This window comes from Morchella sextelata (assembly GCF_020137385.1).
Source record: "Morchella sextelata strain SCLS chromosome Unknown scls_19, whole genome shotgun sequence".
Taxonomy (NCBI): domain Eukaryota; kingdom Fungi; phylum Ascomycota; class Pezizomycetes; order Pezizales; family Morchellaceae; genus Morchella; species Morchella sextelata.
Window position 1 is genome coordinate 671149 of NW_025408634.1, and position 17998 is coordinate 689146.

Sequence of the window (17998 nt, forward strand, 5' to 3'; positions counted from 1 at the left end):
TGTTTCGGAAAGGTTTCTTTTCCTTCCCTTTGGGAGGTCAAGGCTGGAGAATTCTTCGCTAGAAGCCAGTTTTCTTGGTGTTTCTTTCGCTTAGAACAACAAAACGCGACCGTACGATCGGGGACGAAGTGGCTCAGCCTGGTATGGTATACCAGGTAAAACCGAAGGGAATAAATAAAATGTTTTTGAAGCGAGGTTTGTTATCAGGGAGTTCTTTGCGAGCCTTAGCGAGCAAGTAGAATACAGAAGAAGAAGAAGAAGAAACTTATATTGCTTAGAAGCCGAAGTTTATCGCACACCTAACTACCCGACTACAACCTCCACCGACTAACCCGAAAGCAAAAAACAAAGTACAAAAAACTAACTACCGCAGCTACGAGAACTACGTACATGATAAGAAAAACAGTGCACGAAGAGGGCGCGAATAACAAGTGGTACAGGTAAGCCGAATCTAAGTGACGACAAAGAAACCTCCCCGTAGTAAGAATGAACCCCAAACTTCTCCGTCAACTACATAAGCGAGCACAATCCTAAACGTAGTGTTCAATCGAAACGATATCATTACCAACGTTCCCGGTGTCATATCTGTGGACGAACCTTAACAGGACTGGGAAACCACGCGCACGAAGGCAGGAAAAGCCAACCGCAACAGCGTCAGGGGTGAAAGCGAGGGGGGTGGGTTGAGTATTGGTCCTCGAGCATCAGCTTGTCAAACAGCGAGGGAGTAAAGAGTGGTGACCAGTTGGTCAAGTAAGGAGTGGGTGGGGTCGTCGGTCCCTGGAGCAACGGCTAAAGACTGTGCCCGAGTCGTGTTTGAAGTGGTGTCCTCTGGAGGGGACATGCAAAAGGGTTGAGCCGAAGGCTCAGTATATATGGGGGTCGCAATCGAAAGTGCCGACCGTATTGTATTGAGGGTGGTCTCGGAGACCGGTTGGGTTGGGGTGAGGGGAGCGGGCTGCCTCGGGTAAAAAGGGTTGCCTGGTTAAGGCCGATAAGGAGGGGTAAGGTCACGGGACCTCGGGTAAAAAATCTGACGATAGTTTCGCGACCGAGAGGTCGCTAACTTCGCGGGCTGCCGAGCGCTTTGGCAGTAGTGTTACGGGCATGCCAAGCATTTAGGAGAAAAGGCTAGTAGATACCCCAATACCCTCCGTATCCTAACGTCAACTCTGGACCGCACCCGCGGGGTGTGGTGCGACCAAATTACGACCAAAAAATCCAGAGTCATAAAAAACACGTTTTCGACCCCAATAATAACCCCCGGAGCGTCAAACCGCCGGAGGGGAGTGTTTTGGTACCGGTGGATATATGAGGGACAGCTGAAATCAATCGGATCGAAGATCGGACCGCTCGGAGTAAATCGGCGCAAGCTGCCAGCCGACCGAGTACCTATCGGCGGTACCTGTGGGCATGAGAGGACTCTGCTATGTGGGAAAGCGATGTGGGAAGAGGCCTGAGTAGGTAGCCTTGCCGTCCGAAACCTCCGAATAGCCGACGCTGACGATTATCCACCAGACGGCCGATGGAGAAGAAACATCGACAGGGAAACGTGCATTAGGGTGGATAAATAGGTTGAGGGGTTTTAGCGGATTTAGGAGTTTGGGTTACGGACTTAGGAGTTAAAATGTTCTTGGTTGTTTTTCAGGGTCTCGGGCAGGCCCCGAGTATATTCTGTATTATTAGTAGACTGGGTCCTCGAGACATAAGCGAGGGATATAAATACTGTGTCATTCACTGACTAGCCAAACCATCATCGGCGAAATCAGAGTCTTAACAATATAAATCGTTGATACGCGAGTTACAACTTTATTTGACTATACTTTTGAAAATACTTTACTCTATCGTGACTTCGAACTCTACCTGAACTATTACGTCGAAGACGGTCGAATTCTATACGCTAACTCTAGTGAATCTTTGTTGATAACGTAGCTCGCGGGGCCCGTATCGGATCAGGGAGAATCATACTCGACGTTGACTGAAGAGACCTTGGAGACTTCTACCTTTGTAGCTGTTAGCCGAACTCTGAGCTCTGCGTAGTGTACTCTTGTGGTCTGGTACGCATCCCTCACAGTATATTGTTACTCACAAGTTCACTTGGAGTAACGAAGTCACCTCGAAAGGAAGAACTATCATCATTATCCCCTATTACAATGACTGCCCGAAGGGATAATTATTTCATAGATACCTCGGCCGCAACCGAGGAGGCCGGGGGGGAAGATTCTATGGTAATATCAAGGGCTGCTAGCCCAGATCCCCTACTCCAGGGAGGACCCTCTACACACACTAGGCAATCGAGTAAACGCTCTACTCAAGCCCAGTTTACGAGGTATATGCAGGAGTTTTTGGATACCCATGCGGCACAAATGAGGTATCTTGGTACAGCAGGACAGGCAATGTGGCAGGAGCTACAAAACCTTCAGGAAAAAGTGCAAGGGGGCGGGCAGACCCTGGATAAAAAGGTACGATCAGAAGCCATTGCAACAAAGCAACATCTCGAATCGCTCTTCGAGCTCGTCGCAAATGTTCAACGAATACAAGAAGCCGCACGAGCCGCCGACCATGAGGTTCTGGATCGTAATCATCTGAATACCCAGAACCAGTTACAGGAGGCGGAGCGACAGTTGAGGATGATGAGGGAAGAGCGAGAACAGGAGAAAAGGGAACAACGAGAACTGTTGGTACAAATTAAGCAATCCGATGAAGCAAGAAACCAACGGATAGCCGAGATGGAGGAACGAATACGACAACGTTTGTCGGTAGTACCCTCCGTGGCTAGTGCTCCCTTAGATCCTAATGCACCCCAAGCGGTTTCTGTTGGCAATGGCAAGAACCCCGAAAATGCTGGCCCCCAAACCTCAGGGAACGGCAAGCAACCAGAAGGAGCTGGCCCAGTAGGAAGAAATGGAGGTAGACGACCGGAGGACGCCGGCCCAGTGCAGGGAAATAGTGGCAGGAGACCGGTAGGAGCTGCCCCAGTCGGCGGAAATGGAGGAAATCAACCTCCACAAAACCCACCAAGGGGAAATGTTGGGGGAGACCCAGAACCTTCCGATGATGATGACGACGATAATAGTGAATGGTCGCACGGTCGGAAGAATTGGAGAAGGAATCGAGGCGGGAACCGGAATTCGGCGCCGCCTGAAGATGACGATATTGTAGATTCGCTCGCCAAAATACCCTTCGAGTTCGATAATGCCAGGAAGCATAACCTGCGGCATTGGCTCATGGAGTGCGAGATCTACTTTGAGCAGAAGCCCAAGAAGTTCCGAACGGACAGGAACAAAGTACTGTTCGCTGGAACATATACGTGTGGGTTGGCGAAGGAATGGTTTATGGAGTATATCGAGACCAAGATGCTAGGACCGGCAGCCGCGGACTATGCTACTTGGACTCGGTTCCGTCAGGAGATTAGGAAACGTTTCTTAAGCACTCAGGAGGCTATGGAGAACGCGATGAAGATGCAGCAGTTTAAGTACTCTGCTAACATCGGGGACTACCTGACGAGAATGGAGATTATGAACCAGCACGCTCAAATGAAAGGAGCATCCTATCGTGCCGCCTTGCTCCAAGGGCTACCAAATGAAATCCGGGAGCGCCACTCACGCTTCGATCCAACCGATGACGACTCCGAGTACATCCAACAGCTGGAACGAGCCGGCAAGGCTCATGAGGCTTATCAAGAGCAGATGAAGATGTTGGGGAAAGCGGAGTCGAGAGGAAGGGAGACGAATAATGGTGGGAACTTGCGGCAAAAGGAGAAGGGGTTTAAGATCAAGGGGAGAGCTCAGACTGAGGAGAAAGAAAAGGGGCAAGATAAGAAGAGCACCAGCAAGAACAAGTCGGGGAATAAGCCAATATACCACGACTACGACGAAGCCACCAAAGGAGTTCCACAGCCGGTCCGAGAACAGCGAAAGACCGATGGAGCCTGTGTGCGATGTGGCCGAAAGGGTCATCTTTGGAAATGGTGTCGTTCAGATGCTAACAGCAGTGCATCTATCTCCTCTTTCTCCCGAAAGCGTACCCGCGATGACGATGGCGACCACGATATGGAACCACCGGAACCCCAACCTCAGAGAAAGCGAATGAGGCACCGTGCTAAGAAGCCGGCTGCGACGGCTGCTGCGGAGTACACCAGTGGGCAAGCGTTTGTGCGAGAACGCGGATCGGAATCTGAAATGGATTTCGACGAGGATTTTTGAAAGGGGACTCTGATGAGTCAGGTCAGGAGTATCCCCAGATTGCTATGTTATCACTGACGGAAAACAACAAAAAAAATATGAAAAGAAAAAGGCAGGAAGGGAGAGCGCCCCAACCGGAGAAAAAACAGAAAATTTTGGAGGAACCTATTCATGGTCCTCGACCTATCGTTAATCAGTTCCTTTGTTTTGCGGAAAAATGTTTACCTTGTAAGGTGTTGTTGGATACTGGTGCAACTGGTCCTGTTTTGTCTGCTGTTTTTGTTGATAGTTTTGAGGTCCCGAAGGTGAAACGAGACGTCCCGGCCCGGGTATTTGGATTTACGGGAGAAGTTATGAAGGGCACGGGACACGCCTTTACACAACCATTAATTATAATGTCAAGGGGGCATCAAACACAGTTGTCATTCGAGATCGCCCCTCTCCCGGTTGGCATTGATGCAATATTACCGAACTGGTGGTTGAAAGAGCACAAGCCGGTTATAGGGGCAAATGGGGAAGTTTCCTACGATGGTGAGAACTGCAAGAGTCGATGCTTCACTGACAAGGAACCTCAAATAGAAATGGACGAGGGAGTATTAGACGATCCGGAGGCCCAATTCATCGGTAGTATTTGTCTTCTGGAAGATGAATCGGTCAACCTCCGCGAAACTCTTCCCTCATGGCTCCATGGGTTCCTTAAAGTCTTCCTACCATCGGAAGCAGACAAATTACCACCGCATCGATCTTACGACCACGCGATAGATCTCGAGCCAGAAAAGCAGCCACCATGGGGACCCGTCTACTCCCTATCCGAAGTCGAACTGAAGGTGCTTCGGGAATACCTAGATAAAATGTTGCGATTGGGAAAGATTAGGCCAAGCAAATCCCCGGCAGGAGCCCCAATCCTATTTGTGAAGAAGAAGGACGGTAGTCTGCGACTTTGCGTTGACTACCGTGGACTTAACCGTGTGTCCATTAAGAACAGGTATCCGTTACCGCTTATGGACGAGCTGCGAGATCGAGTGGCAGGCGCGGTTATCTTCTCGAAGATTGACCTGAAGGAAGGTTACAACCTCATCAGGATCAAAGACGGCGACGAGTGGAAGACAGCCTTTCGTACGCGGTACGGGCATTTTGAGTACCTCGTCATGCCTTTTGGGCTGGCAAATGCGCCGGCGACCTTCCAGAACATGATGAATGATGCGCTGAGGGAATTTTTGGATCAAGGTGTAGTAGTATACCTTGATGATATCCTAATATATAGCAAGTCTCGAGAGGAACACAGGGAGCTGGTCGGCAAAGTACTTAGCAGGCTACAAGAATACAACCTGGTCGCCAACCCGAAGAAATCGTTCTTCGAGCTCACCGAAATCGAGTTCCTCGGATACATCCTTGCCCCAGCAGGCGTCACCATGGCACTGGATAAGGTCATGTCTGTTACGAATTGGCAAGCCCCGCGCAGCGTTAAGGAAGTACAGATCTTCATGGGCTTTGCCAACTTCTACAGAAGGTTTATCCACAATTTCTCCGGGGTCTGTAAACCCATTACCGATTGTCTCAGGGGTGATGCTAAGAACTTTGTCTGGTCTATGACGGCCCAAGCAGCCTTCGAAAAACTCAAAACCCTATTTACGTCTGCGCCGATCTTGGTACACTTCTCTCCAGATCGCCAGACTATCGTGGAAACGGACGCAAGTGATTTTGCTATCGCCGCAATTCTATCCCAGGTTATTGACGGAAAGACTCACCCTGTTGCCTTCTATTCTCGAAAACTTAACCCAGCGGAACGCAACTACGACGTCTGGGATAAGGAGATGTTGGGAATTGTGTCAGCCTTCAAGCAATGGCGTCACTACCTCGAAGGACCTAGCCGAACGGTTCTCGTATATACGGATCACAAGAACTTGGAATATTTTTCAACAACCAAGGTTCTTAACCGACGACAGGCAAGGTGGGCTGAATCTTTGGCGGAATTTGACTTTAAGATTATTTACCGCCCAGGAACCAAAAATGGGAAGGCAGATGCACTATCGCGACGGCCGGAGTACCGTCCTGAAGGGGGAGGCACGCTTGGGAAACAGCCGATAGACAGGTTCTTTAAGCCCGGACAGTTGGCGGAGGAAGAGTTTGTGGTATCAGCGGTGTCGCTTGCCTCCAAGGGGGTGATTGACTGGTCTAAGAACTTTCTGGATCATGTCAGGCAGGCGGCATCGGGAGACCCGACATGGGTAGGATTGAAAGAGAGAGTCGAGCAAGGGGAGAAGCTGGGGGAATTGAAGGATATCGCTGAGAAAGACGGACTACTCTTCTATAAGAACCGACTCTACATTCCGGCAGACGACCGTATCAAGATCCGAATCGCACAGGCAGAACACGATTCGAAAGTGGCAGGACACTTTGGACAAGACAAGACACTGGAACTCATCACGCGTAACTTCTACTGGCCAAAAATGAACGAGTGGATTGATGATTACGTTCGGTCATGTGACGAGTGCCAGCGCAACAAACCCAGCCGCCATAAGAAGTACGGTGCGCTTCTACCACTGTCCACACCACATTCCGTCTGGCAATCGATATCAATGGACTTCGTCGTGCAGTTACCGGAATCGAAGGGATACAATCAAATTTGGGTGGTAGTCGATAGGTTCTCGAAGATGTCGCACTTCATTCCCCTAGTAGCAGAAACGACCGCGCAGGATTTAGCGAAGATATTCCTCGGTCAAATCTGGCGACTCCATGGGCTGCCTCTTGATATAGTTTCCGACAGGGACGCCAAGTTTACTTCAAGCTTTTGGGCATCCCTTATGGAATTATTGGACGTGAGGATAAGAATGAGTACGGCTTTCCACCCTCAAACCGATGGGCAAACGGAGCGAGTCAACCAAACCCTCGAGCATTACTTACGAGCGTTCTGCAACTACGAGCAAGATGATTGGGCAGAGCTACTCCCGTTGGCGGAGTATGCTTACAACAACTCGGTTACCACCGCCACGGGTCAATCTCCGTTTTATACCAATTACGGTTATAACCCAAGAACCAACTGGCCAACAGAAGCCGAAGTGGTCAACCCAACTAGTGACCTGTACGCTCACTTCATCCGAGGGGTTCATGATTCTGCTCTCGCTCGCTTAACAGACACCAGGGAGAAGATGAGGAAATACTATGATCGAAAAAGGGACGAACCGCCTAACTTCAAGGTGGGAGACATGGTTATGCTCAATGCGACCAATATTAAGACACGTCGCTCCACCAAGAAACTCGATCACAAGAAACTCGGCCCGTTTAAAATTATCCGACTAGCCGGGAAACGAGCCTGCGAACTGGAACTGCCACCACAAGTCAAAATCCATAACGTGTTCCACATTGAACTCTTGGAATGTTACCGACAGAGCAGTATCCCAGGTCGCGAACAACGTCCCCCGACTCCCGAGGAGATCGATAAGGAAGGAGAGGTGCTGTACGAAGTGGAAAGTATCGTGGGGAGCCGGAAAAGCAGAAGAGGATTAGTGGAATACCTGGTGAAATGGCGGGGCTATTCGATGAGTGACTGTACGTATCAAGTCATGGACGCTATGGATGAGGAAGTACTTGAACTTGTCCGCGACTTCCATCGAAGGAACCCCAAGGCCATGAAGGACCAACGCCTGAGACTATAGAGGTACCCTAAGGGGCTAAGTCCTTCCCCTCCACAGACACCGCGGGTGATATGTGGAGCAGGTTTACTGGAACCATAGTCTGTCAGAAGATGTCCCGAGACGTGACACCCTGGAAGGGGGGTAAGGTGTTACGGGCATGCCAAGCATTTAGGAGAAAAGGCTAGTAGATACCCCAATACCCTCCGTATCCTAACGTCAACTCTGGACCGCACCCGCGGGGTGTGGTGCGACCAAATTACGACCAAAAAATCCAGAGTCATAAAAAACACGTTTTCGACCCCAATAATAACCCCCGGAGCGTCAAACCGCCGGAGGGGAGTGTTTTGGTACCGGTGGATATATGAGGGACAGCTGAAATCAATCGGATCGAAGATCGGACCGCTCGGAGTAAATCGGCGCAAGCTGCCAGCCGACCGAGTACCTATCGGCGGTACCTGTGGGCATGAGAGGACTCTGCTATGTGGGAAAGCGATGTGGGAAGAGGCCTGAGTAGGTAGCCTTGCCGTCCGAAACCTCCGAATAGCCGACGCTGACGATTATCCACCAGACGGCCGATGGAGAAGAAACATCGACAGGGAAACGTGCATTAGGGTGGATAAATAGGTTGAGGGGTTTTAGCGGATTTAGGAGTTTGGGTTACGGACTTAGGAGTTAAAATGTTCTTGGTTGTTTTTCAGGGTCTCGGGCAGGCCCCGAGTATATTCTGTATTATTAGTAGACTGGGTCCTCGAGACATAAGCGAGGGATATAAATACTGTGTCATTCACTGACTAGCCAAACCATCATCGGCGAAATCAGAGTCTTAACAATATAAATCGTTGATACGCGAGTTACAACTTTATTTGACTATACTTTTGAAAATACTTTACTCTATCGTGACTTCGAACTCTACCTGAACTATTACGTCGAAGACGGTCGAATTCTATACGCTAACTCTAGTGAATCTTTGTTGATAACGTAGCTCGCGGGGCCCGTATCGGATCAGGGAGAATCATACTCGACGTTGACTGAAGAGACCTTGGAGACTTCTACCTTTGTAGCTGTTAGCCGAACTCTGAGCTCTGCGTAGTGTACTCTTGTGGTCTGGTACGCATCCCTCACAAGTAGGTTCTCGCTGACTAGAGATTACTGACAGTGTGCGTACCCGACGTGTGGGATCACTCGTGCGATGAGTGAAAGTAAGGAGGGGCGAAGACGGCTTTCGAAAGTAGCCGTTATTTTGGCGAGGGGTGAATGGTGGACGCGACCCGTGAGGGCACCGAACGAGCAAAGAATGGGGGGGTCGAGCGAGGGAAGTTCAGGGACCGAAGCAATTCGAGAATCAGTATAACTCCATCTCGGGGGGAAGAAATCCTACCGCGAGCTAGAGGCGAGCGGGTAGAATACAGAGGTTGCGTAAAAAAAGAAGGAAAGAAAGAAAACAGGTAAAAACACAAGACAACGCCTCCTAATATATCCAACCATAGTCCGATGATGACTAATATCTTCACGTAACAGAAACTAAAAAAACATAACAGAAATCGCAATTATAAATCCTAACTCCACTGCACAATACCTCCACTTCTCATTCCAGTTTATCACCTAATCGAAATACATAGCTGACGTTACAGACCACGCCCCCCTCTAAGGCCTACCTCCTGGTAGGCTTAGGCTTCCCTGGATAACGCTCGTAGAATCGTTTGACGATATCGGGTGAATGCTCAAGGTCAGATAGTGGTTGCCAGGAGGCTTCATCATACCCTACGTATCGTACTAAATACTCGAACCTTCTGTTACGGGCATGCCAAGCATTTACGGGAGTAAGAGAAAAGGCCAGTAGATACCCCAATACCCTCTGTACGCTAATGTCAACTCCGGTTCGCACCCACGAGGTGCGGTGCGATCGATATGCGACCAAATGCGGAGTTGCGGTTTTCCTAGTTAAAAAACACGTTTTCGACCCCAATAATAACCCCCGGAGCGTCAAACCGCCGGAGGGGAGTGTTTTGGTACCGGTGGATATATGAGGGACAGCTGGAATCAATCGGATCGAAGATCGGACCGCTCGGAGCGAATCGGTGCAAGCTGCCAGCCGACCGAGTACCTATCGGCGGTACCTGTGGGCATGAGAGGACTCTGCTATGTGGGAAAGCGATGTGGGAAGAGGCCTGAGTAGGTAGCCTTGCCGTCCGAGACCTCCGAATAGCCGACGCTGACGATTATCCACCAGACGGCCGATGGAGAAGAAACATCGACAGGGAAACGTGCATTAGAGTGGATAAATAGGTTGAGGGGTTTCAGCGGTTTTAGGAGTTTGGGTTACGGACTTAGGAGTTAAATGTTCTTGGTGGTTTTTCAGGGTCTCGGGCATGCCCCGAGTGTATTCTGTATTATTAGTAGACTGGGTCCTCGAGACATAAGCGAGGGATATAAATACTGTGTCATTCACTGACTAGCCAAACCATCATCGGCGAAATCAGAGTCTTAACAATATAAATCGTTGATACGCGAGTTACAACTTTATTTGACTATACTTTTGGAAATACTTTATTCTATCGTGACTTCGAACTCTACCTGAACTATTACCTCGAAGACGGTCGAATATCATACGCTAACTCTAGTGAATCTTTGTTGATAACATAGCTCGCGGGGCCCGTATCGGATCAAGGAGATTCATACTCGACGTTGACTGAAGAGACCTTGGAGACTTCTACCTTTGTAGCTGTTAGCCGAACTCTGAGCTCTGCGTAGTGTACTCTTGTGGTCTGGTACGCATCCCTCACACCTTCCTCTTCGTTTCCTCGAATCTAAAATATCTTCAACTTCCCATTCTTCCTCCCCTTCGATTTCAACCGGAGGTGGTAGCAATTGTTGTTGTCCTGGTAAAGGATCATTTGCTTTGGGTGACAACAACGAAACATGAAATACTGGATGAATTTTCATTGACCGGGGAAGCTCCAACTCATAAGCATAGGGATTGATAATTCGCTTGATGCTATAAGGTCCAATACGTTTCCAGTCGAATTTCTTGGAAGGTCGCTTTGTTAGAATATGACGGGTCGATAGGAAAACCTTATCTCCTAAATGATAACGAGGAGCTGGAGTTCGATTCCTATTGGCTGATTATTCTTGTATCCTTTGCGCCCGAAACATCTCTTCTCTTAGCAAATCCACTATATCCTTCATCTCTTTTGCAATATGGTTCGCTTGATCCTCTACCGTCGTTCGGCCATGTTCAAAAGGGCCAAAAGCCATCCTTGGATTTCTTCCCGAATTGGAATAAAACGGGGAGACCTTTGTTGTTTCGGAGGCATGATTGTTTGTCACAAATTCAGCCATTGGTAACATTCGAGTCCAATCATCTTGTTGGTAGGAAACATAGCTTCGGAGGTACTGTTCCATCACGGCATTGATTCTTTCCGTTTGTCCGTCTGTTTTGGGATGGAATGCGGTTGTTACGGGCATGCCAAGTATTTACGGGAAAAGGCTAGTAGATACCCCAATACCCTCCGTATGCTAACGTCAACTCTGGACCGCACCCGCGGGGTGTGGTGCGACCAATATACGACCAAAATACGGAGTCATAAAAAACACATTTTCGACCCCAATAATAACCCCCGGAGCGTCAAACCGCCGGAGGGGAGTGATTTGGTACCGGTGGATATATGAGGGACTGCTGGAAGCAATCGGATCGAAGATCGGATCACTCGGAGCGAATCGGCGCAAGCTACCAGCCGACCGAGTACCTATCGGCGGTACCTGTGGGCATGAGAGGACTCTGATATGTGGGAAAGCGATGTGGGAAGAGGCCTGAGTAGGTAGCCTTGCCGTCCGAGACCTCCGAATAGCCGACGCTGACGATTATACACCAGACCCCCGATGGAGAAGAAACATCGACAGGGAAACGTGCATTAGCTTGGATAAATAGGTTAAGGGGTTTTTAGCGAGTTTAGGAGTTTGGGTTACGGACTTAGGAGTTAAAATGTTCTTGGTTGTTTTTCGGGGTCTTGGGCATGCCCCGAGTGTATTCTGTATTATTAGTAGACAGGGTCCTCGAGACATAAGCGAGAGATATAAATACTGTGTCATTCACTGACTAGCTAAACCATTATCGGCGAAATCAGAGTCTTAACAATATAAATCGTTGATACGCGAGTTACAACTTTATTTGAACTATACTTTTGGAATTACTTTACTCTATCATGACTTCGCACTCTACCTGAACTATTACGTCGAAGACGGTCGAATACCATCCGCTAACTCTAGTGAATCTTTGTTGATAACGTAGCTCGCGGGGCCCGTATCGGATCAAGGAGAATCATACTCGACGTTGACTGAAGAGACCTTGCAGACTTCTACCTTTGTAGCTCTTAGCCGAACTCTGAGCTCCGCGTAGTGTACTCTTGTGGTCTGGTACGCATCCCTCACAGTATATTGTTACTCACAAGTTCACTTGGAGTAACGAAGTCACCTCAAAAAGAAGAACTATCATTATTATCCCCTGTTACAATGACTACCGTAAGGGATAATTATTTCATAGATCTCTCGGCCGCAACTGAGGAGGCCGGAGGGGAAGATTCTATGGTGATATCGAGGGCTGATAGCCCAGATCCCCTACTCCAGGGAGGACCATCTACACAAACTAGGTCAACGAGTAAACGCTCTGCTCAAGCCCAGTTTACAAGGTCCATGCAGGAGTTTTTGGATACCCATGAGGCACAAATGAGGTATCTTGGTACAGCTGGACAGGCCGTTTGGCAGCAGCTACAAAACCTACAGGAGCAAGTACAAGGGAGTGGGCAAATCCTGGATAAGAAAGTACAGCAAGAAGCCATTGCCCAGAAGCAACATCTCGAATCGCTCTTTGAGCTCGTCGAAAATGTTCGACAAGTACAAGAAGCCGCACGAGCCGCCGACCACGAGGTTCTGGATCGTAACCATCGAATTATCCAGACCCAGCTATTGGAGGCGGAGCGACAACTGAGGGTTGCAAGAGAAGAGCGGGAGCAGGAAAAAAGGGAACAACGGGAGCTGTTTGCGCAATTCAAGCAGTCCGATGAGGTAAGAAACCAACGGATAGCCGAGATGGAGGAACTACTGCGACAACACCTGTCAGTAGCACCTTCCGTGGCTAGTGCTCCCTTAGATCCTAATGCACCCCAAACGGTTCTTGTTGGCGATGGCAAGAACCCCCAAAATGACGGCCCCCAAACATCAGGGAACGGCAAGCAACCAGAAGGAGCCGGTCCAGTTGAAGGAAATGGAGGCAGGCAACCGGAGGATGCCGGCCCAGTGCAGGGAAACAGTAGCAGGCGACCGGTAGAAGCTGCTCCAGTAGGAGGGAATGGTGGAAATCAACCTCCCCAAACCCCACCAAGAGGAAACCTTGGGGGAGACCCAGAACCTTCCGACGACGATGACGACGATAACAGCGAATGGTCGCACGGTCGGAAGAATTGGAGAAGGAACCGAGGTGGGAACCGGAATTCGGCGCCGCCTGAGGATGAGGATATGGTAGATTCGCTTGCTAAAATACCCTTCGAGTTCGATAACGCCCGGAACCATAATCTTCGGCATTGGCTCATGGAGTGTGAGATCTACTTCGAGCAGAAGCCCAAGAAGTTCCGAACGGACAGGAACAAGGTACTGTTCGCTGGAACATATACGTGTGGGTTGGCAAAGGAATGGTTTATGGAATACATCGAGACCAAGATGCTAGGACCGGCAGCCGCGGACTACGCTACTTGGACTCGGTTCCGTCAGGAGATTAGGAAACGTTTCTTAAGCACTCAGGAGGCTATGGAGAACGCGATGAAGATGCAGCAGTTTAAGTACTCTGCTAACATCGGAGACTACCTGACGAGAATGAAGATCATGAACCAGCACGCTCAGATGAAAGGAGCATCCTATCGCGCCGCCCTGCTCCAAGGGCTACCAAATGAAATCCGGGAGCGCCACTCACGCTTCGATCCAACCGATGACGACTCCGAGTACATCCAACAGCTGGAACGAGCCGGCAAGGCTCATGAGGCTTATCAAGAGCAGATGAAGATGTTGGGGAAAGCGGAGTCGAGAGGAAGGGAGACGAATAATGGTGGAAACTCGCGGCAAAAGGAGAAGGGGTTTAAGATCAAGGGGAGGGCTCAGACTGAGGAGAAAGAAAAAGGGCAAGATAAGAAGAGCACTAGCAAGAACAAGTCGGGGAATAAGCCAATATACCACGACTACGACGAAGCCACCAAAGGAGTTCCACAGCCGGTCCGAGAACAGCGAAAGACCGATGGAGCCTGTGTGCGATGTGGCCGAAAGGGTCATCTTTGGAAGTGGTGTCGTTCAGATGCTAACAGCAGTGCATCTATCTCCTCTTTCTCCCGAAAGCGTATCCGCGATGACGATGGCGACCACGATATGGAACCACCGGAACCCCAACCTCAGAGAAAGCGAATGAGGCACCGTGCTAAGAAGCCGGCTGCGACGGCTGCTGCGGAGTACACCAGTGGGCAAGCGTTTGTGCGAGAATGCGGATCGGAATCTGAGATGGATTCCGACGAGGATTTTTGAAAGGGGACTCTGATGAGTCAGGTCAGGAGTATCCCCAGATTGCTATGTTATCACTGACGGAAAACAACAAAAAAAATATGAAAAGAAAAAGGCAGGAAGGGAGAGCGTCCCAACCGGAGAAAAAACAGAGAATTTTGGAGGAACCTATTCATGGTCCTCGGCCTATCGTTAATCAGTTCCTTTGTTTTGTAAAAAAATGTTTACCTTGTAAGGTGTTGTTGGATACTGGTGCAACTGGTCCTGTTTTGTCTGCTGTTTTTGTTGATAGTTTTGAGGTCCCGAAGGTGAAACGAGACGTCCCGGCCCGGGTATTTGGATTTAAGGGAGAAGTTATGAAGGGCACGGGACACGCATTTACACAACCATTAATTATAATGTCAAGGGGGCATCAAACACAGTTGTCATTCGAGATTGCCCCTCTCCCACTTGGCATCGATGCAATATTACCGAACTGGTGGTTGGAAGAACATAAGCCGATTATAGGGGCAAATGGGGAAGTTTCCTACGAGGGCGAGAACTGCAAGAGTCGATGCTTCACTGACAAGGAACCTCAAATAGAGATGGACGAGGGTGTACTGGACGATCCGGAGGCCCAATTCATTGGTAGCATTTGTCTTTTGGAAGATGAATCGGTCAACCTCCGCGAAACTCTTCCCTCTTGGCTCCATGGGTTCCTTAAAGTCTTCCTACCATCGGAAGCAGATAAATTACCACCACATCGATCTTACGACCATGCGATAGATCTTGAACCAGGGAAACAGCCACCATGGGGACCCGTTTACTCCCTATCCGAAGTCGAGCTGAAGGTGCTTCGGGAGTACCTAGATAAAATGTTGCGATTGTGAAAGATTAGGCCGAGCAAATCCCCAGCAGGAGCCCCAATCCTATTTGTGAAGAAGAAGGACGGTAGTCTGCGACTTTGCGTTGACTACCGTGGACTTAACCGTGTGTCCATCAAGAACAGGTATCCGTTACCGCTTATGGACGAGCTGCGAGATCGAGTGGCAGGCGCGGTTACCTTCTCGAAGATTGACCTGAAGGAAGGTTATAACCTCATCAGGATCAAAGACGGCGACGAGTGGAAGACAGCCTTTCGTACGCGGTACGGGCATTTTGAGTACCTCGTCATGCCTTTTGGGCTGGCAAATGCGCCGGCGACCTTCCAGAACATGATGAATGATGCGCTGAGGGAATTCCTGGATCAAGGGGTAGTAGTATACCTTGATGATATCCTAATATATAGCAAGTCTCGAAAAGAACACAGGGAGCTGGTTGGCAAAGTACTTAGCAGGCTACAAGAATACAACCTGGTCGCCAACCCGAAGAAATCGTTCTTCGAGCTCACCGAAATCGAGTTCCTCGGATACATCCTTGCCCCAGCAGGCGTCACTATGGCACTGGATAAGGTTATGTCTGTTACGAATTGGCAAGCCCCGCGTAGCGTTAAGGAAGTACAGATCTTCATGGGCTTTGCCAACTTCTACAGAAGGTTTATCCACAATTTCTCCGGGGTCTGTAAACCCATTACCGATTGTCTCAGGGGTGATGCTAAGAACTTTGTCTGGTCTATGACGGCCCAAGCAGCCTTCGAAAAACTCAAAACCCTGTTTATGTCTGCGCCGATCTTGGTACACTTCTCTCCAGATCGCCAGACTATCGTGGAAACGGATGCAAGTGATTTTGGTATCGCTGCAATTCCATCCCAGGTTATTGACGGAAAGACTCACCCTGTTGCCTTCTATTCTCGAAAACTTAACCCAGCGGAACTCAACTACGACGTCTGGGATAAGGAGATGTTGGGAATTGTATCAGCCTTTAAGCAATGGCGTCACTACCTCGAAGGACCTAGCCGAACGGTTCTCGTATATACGGATCACAAGAACTTGGAATATTTTTCAACAACCAAGGTTCTTAACCGACGACAGGCAAGGTGGGCTGAATCTTTGGCGGAATTTGACTTCAAGATTATTTACCGCCCGGGAACCAAAAATGGGAAGGCAGATGCACTATCGCGACGGCCGGAGTACCGTCCTGAAGGGGGAGGCATGCTTGGGAAACAGCCGATAGACAGGTTCTTTAAGCCCGGGCAGTTGGCGAAGGAAGAGTTTGTGGTATCAGCGGTGTCGCTTGCCTCTAAGGGAGTGATCGACTGGTCTAAGAATTTTCTGGATCATGTCAGGCAGGCGGCATCGGGAGACCCGATATGGGTAGGAATGAGAGAGAGAGTTGAGCAAGGGGAGAAGCTGGGGGAATTGAAGGATATTGCCGAGAAAGACGGGCTACTCTTCTATAAGAACCGACTCTACATCCCGGCAGACGACCGTATCAAGATCCGAATCGCACAGGCAGAACACGACTCGAAAGTGGCAGGACACTTTGGACAAGACAAGACACTGGAACTCATCACGCGTAACTTCTATTGGCCAAAAATGAACGAGTGGATTGATGACTACGTTCGGTCATGTGACGAGTGCCAGCGCAACAAACCCAGCCGCCATAAAAAATACTGTGCGCTTCTACCACTGTCCACGCCACATTCTGACTGGCAATCGATATCAATGGACTTCGTCGTGCAGTTACCGGAATCAAAGGGATACAATCAAATCTGGGTAGTAGTCGATAGGTTCTCGAAGATGTCGCACTTCATTCCCTTAGTAGCAGAAACGACCGCGCAGGATTTAGCAAAGATATTCCTCGGTCAAATCTGGCGACTCCATGGGCTGCCTCTCGACATAGTTTCCGACAGGGACGCCAAGTTTACTTCAAGTTTTTGGGCATCCCTTATGGAATTGTTGGATGTGAGGATAAGAATGAGTACGGCTTTCCACCCTCAGACCGATGGGCAAACAGAGCGAGTCAACCAAACCCTCGAGCACTACTTACGAGCGTTTTGTAACTACGAGCAAGATGATTGGGCAGAGCTACTCCCGTTGGCGGAGTATGCTTACAACAACTCGGTTACCACCGCCACGGGCCAATCTCCGTTCTATACCAATTACAGTTACAACCCAAGAACCAACTGGCCGACGGAAGCTGAAGTGGTCAACCCAACCAGTGACCTGTATGCTCACTTTATCCGAGGAGTTCATGATTCCGCTCTGGCTCGCTTAACAGATACCAGGGAGAAGATGGGGAAATACTACGATCGGAAAAGGGACGAACCGCCTACCTTCAAGGTAGGAGATATGGTTATGCTCAATGCGACCAACATCAAGACTCGTCGCTCTACCAAGAAACTCGATCATAAGAAACTCGGCCCGTTCAAAATTGTCCGACTAGCCGGTAAACGAGCCTGCGAATTGGAACTGCCACCGCAAGTCAAAATCCATAACGTGTTCCATATTGAAATCTTGGAACGTTACCGACAGAGCGGTATCCCAGGTCGTGAACAATGTCCCCCAACTCCCGAAGTTGTCGATAAAGACGGAGAGGTTCTGTACGAAGTGGAAAGTGTTGTGGGAAGTCGGAAAAGCAGGAGAGGATTAGTGGAATACCTGGTGAGATGGCGGGGCTATTCGATGAGCGACTGCACTTACCAAGTCATGGACGTTATGAATGAAGACGTACTTGATCTAGTCCGCGACTTTCATCGAAGGAACCCCAAGGCTGTGAAGGACCAAC

General features: G+C 49.4%; 4 protein-coding genes across 4 annotated transcripts; 3 read left to right on the forward strand and 1 right to left on the reverse strand.

Moving 5' to 3' along the window:
• Nucleotides 1-2150: 2150 nt before the first annotated feature.
• H6S33_005074 (uncharacterized protein) lies at nucleotides 2151-4202 on the forward strand (the record flags this gene model as incomplete). The annotated part of the gene is made up of 1 exon (XM_044836420.1): nucleotides 2151-4202. The coding sequence occupies one exon, from the start codon at nucleotides 2151-2153 to the stop codon at nucleotides 4200-4202; it is 2052 nt and encodes a 683-aa protein (XP_044690287.1).
• Nucleotides 4203-4279: 77 nt separating this feature from the next.
• On the forward strand, nucleotides 4280-7837 carry H6S33_005075 (uncharacterized protein; the record flags this gene model as incomplete). The annotated part of the gene is made up of 1 exon (XM_044836422.1): nucleotides 4280-7837. The coding sequence occupies one exon, from the start codon at nucleotides 4280-4282 to the stop codon at nucleotides 7835-7837; it is 3558 nt and encodes a 1185-aa protein (XP_044690288.1).
• A 2642-nt stretch (nucleotides 7838-10479) lies between these two features.
• Nucleotides 10480-11281, reverse strand: H6S33_005076 (uncharacterized protein; the record flags this gene model as incomplete). Its single annotated transcript, XM_044836423.1, has 3 exons — nucleotides 10480-10530; nucleotides 10589-10843; nucleotides 10991-11281. The coding sequence occupies 3 exons, from the start codon at nucleotides 11279-11281 to the stop codon at nucleotides 10480-10482; spliced, it is 597 nt and encodes a 198-aa protein (XP_044690289.1).
• A 1044-nt stretch (nucleotides 11282-12325) lies between these two features.
• On the forward strand, nucleotides 12326-14377 carry H6S33_005077 (uncharacterized protein; the record flags this gene model as incomplete). The annotated part of the gene is made up of 1 exon (XM_044836424.1): nucleotides 12326-14377. The coding sequence occupies one exon, from the start codon at nucleotides 12326-12328 to the stop codon at nucleotides 14375-14377; it is 2052 nt and encodes a 683-aa protein (XP_044690290.1).
• Between the last annotated feature and the right edge of the window lie 3621 nt (nucleotides 14378-17998).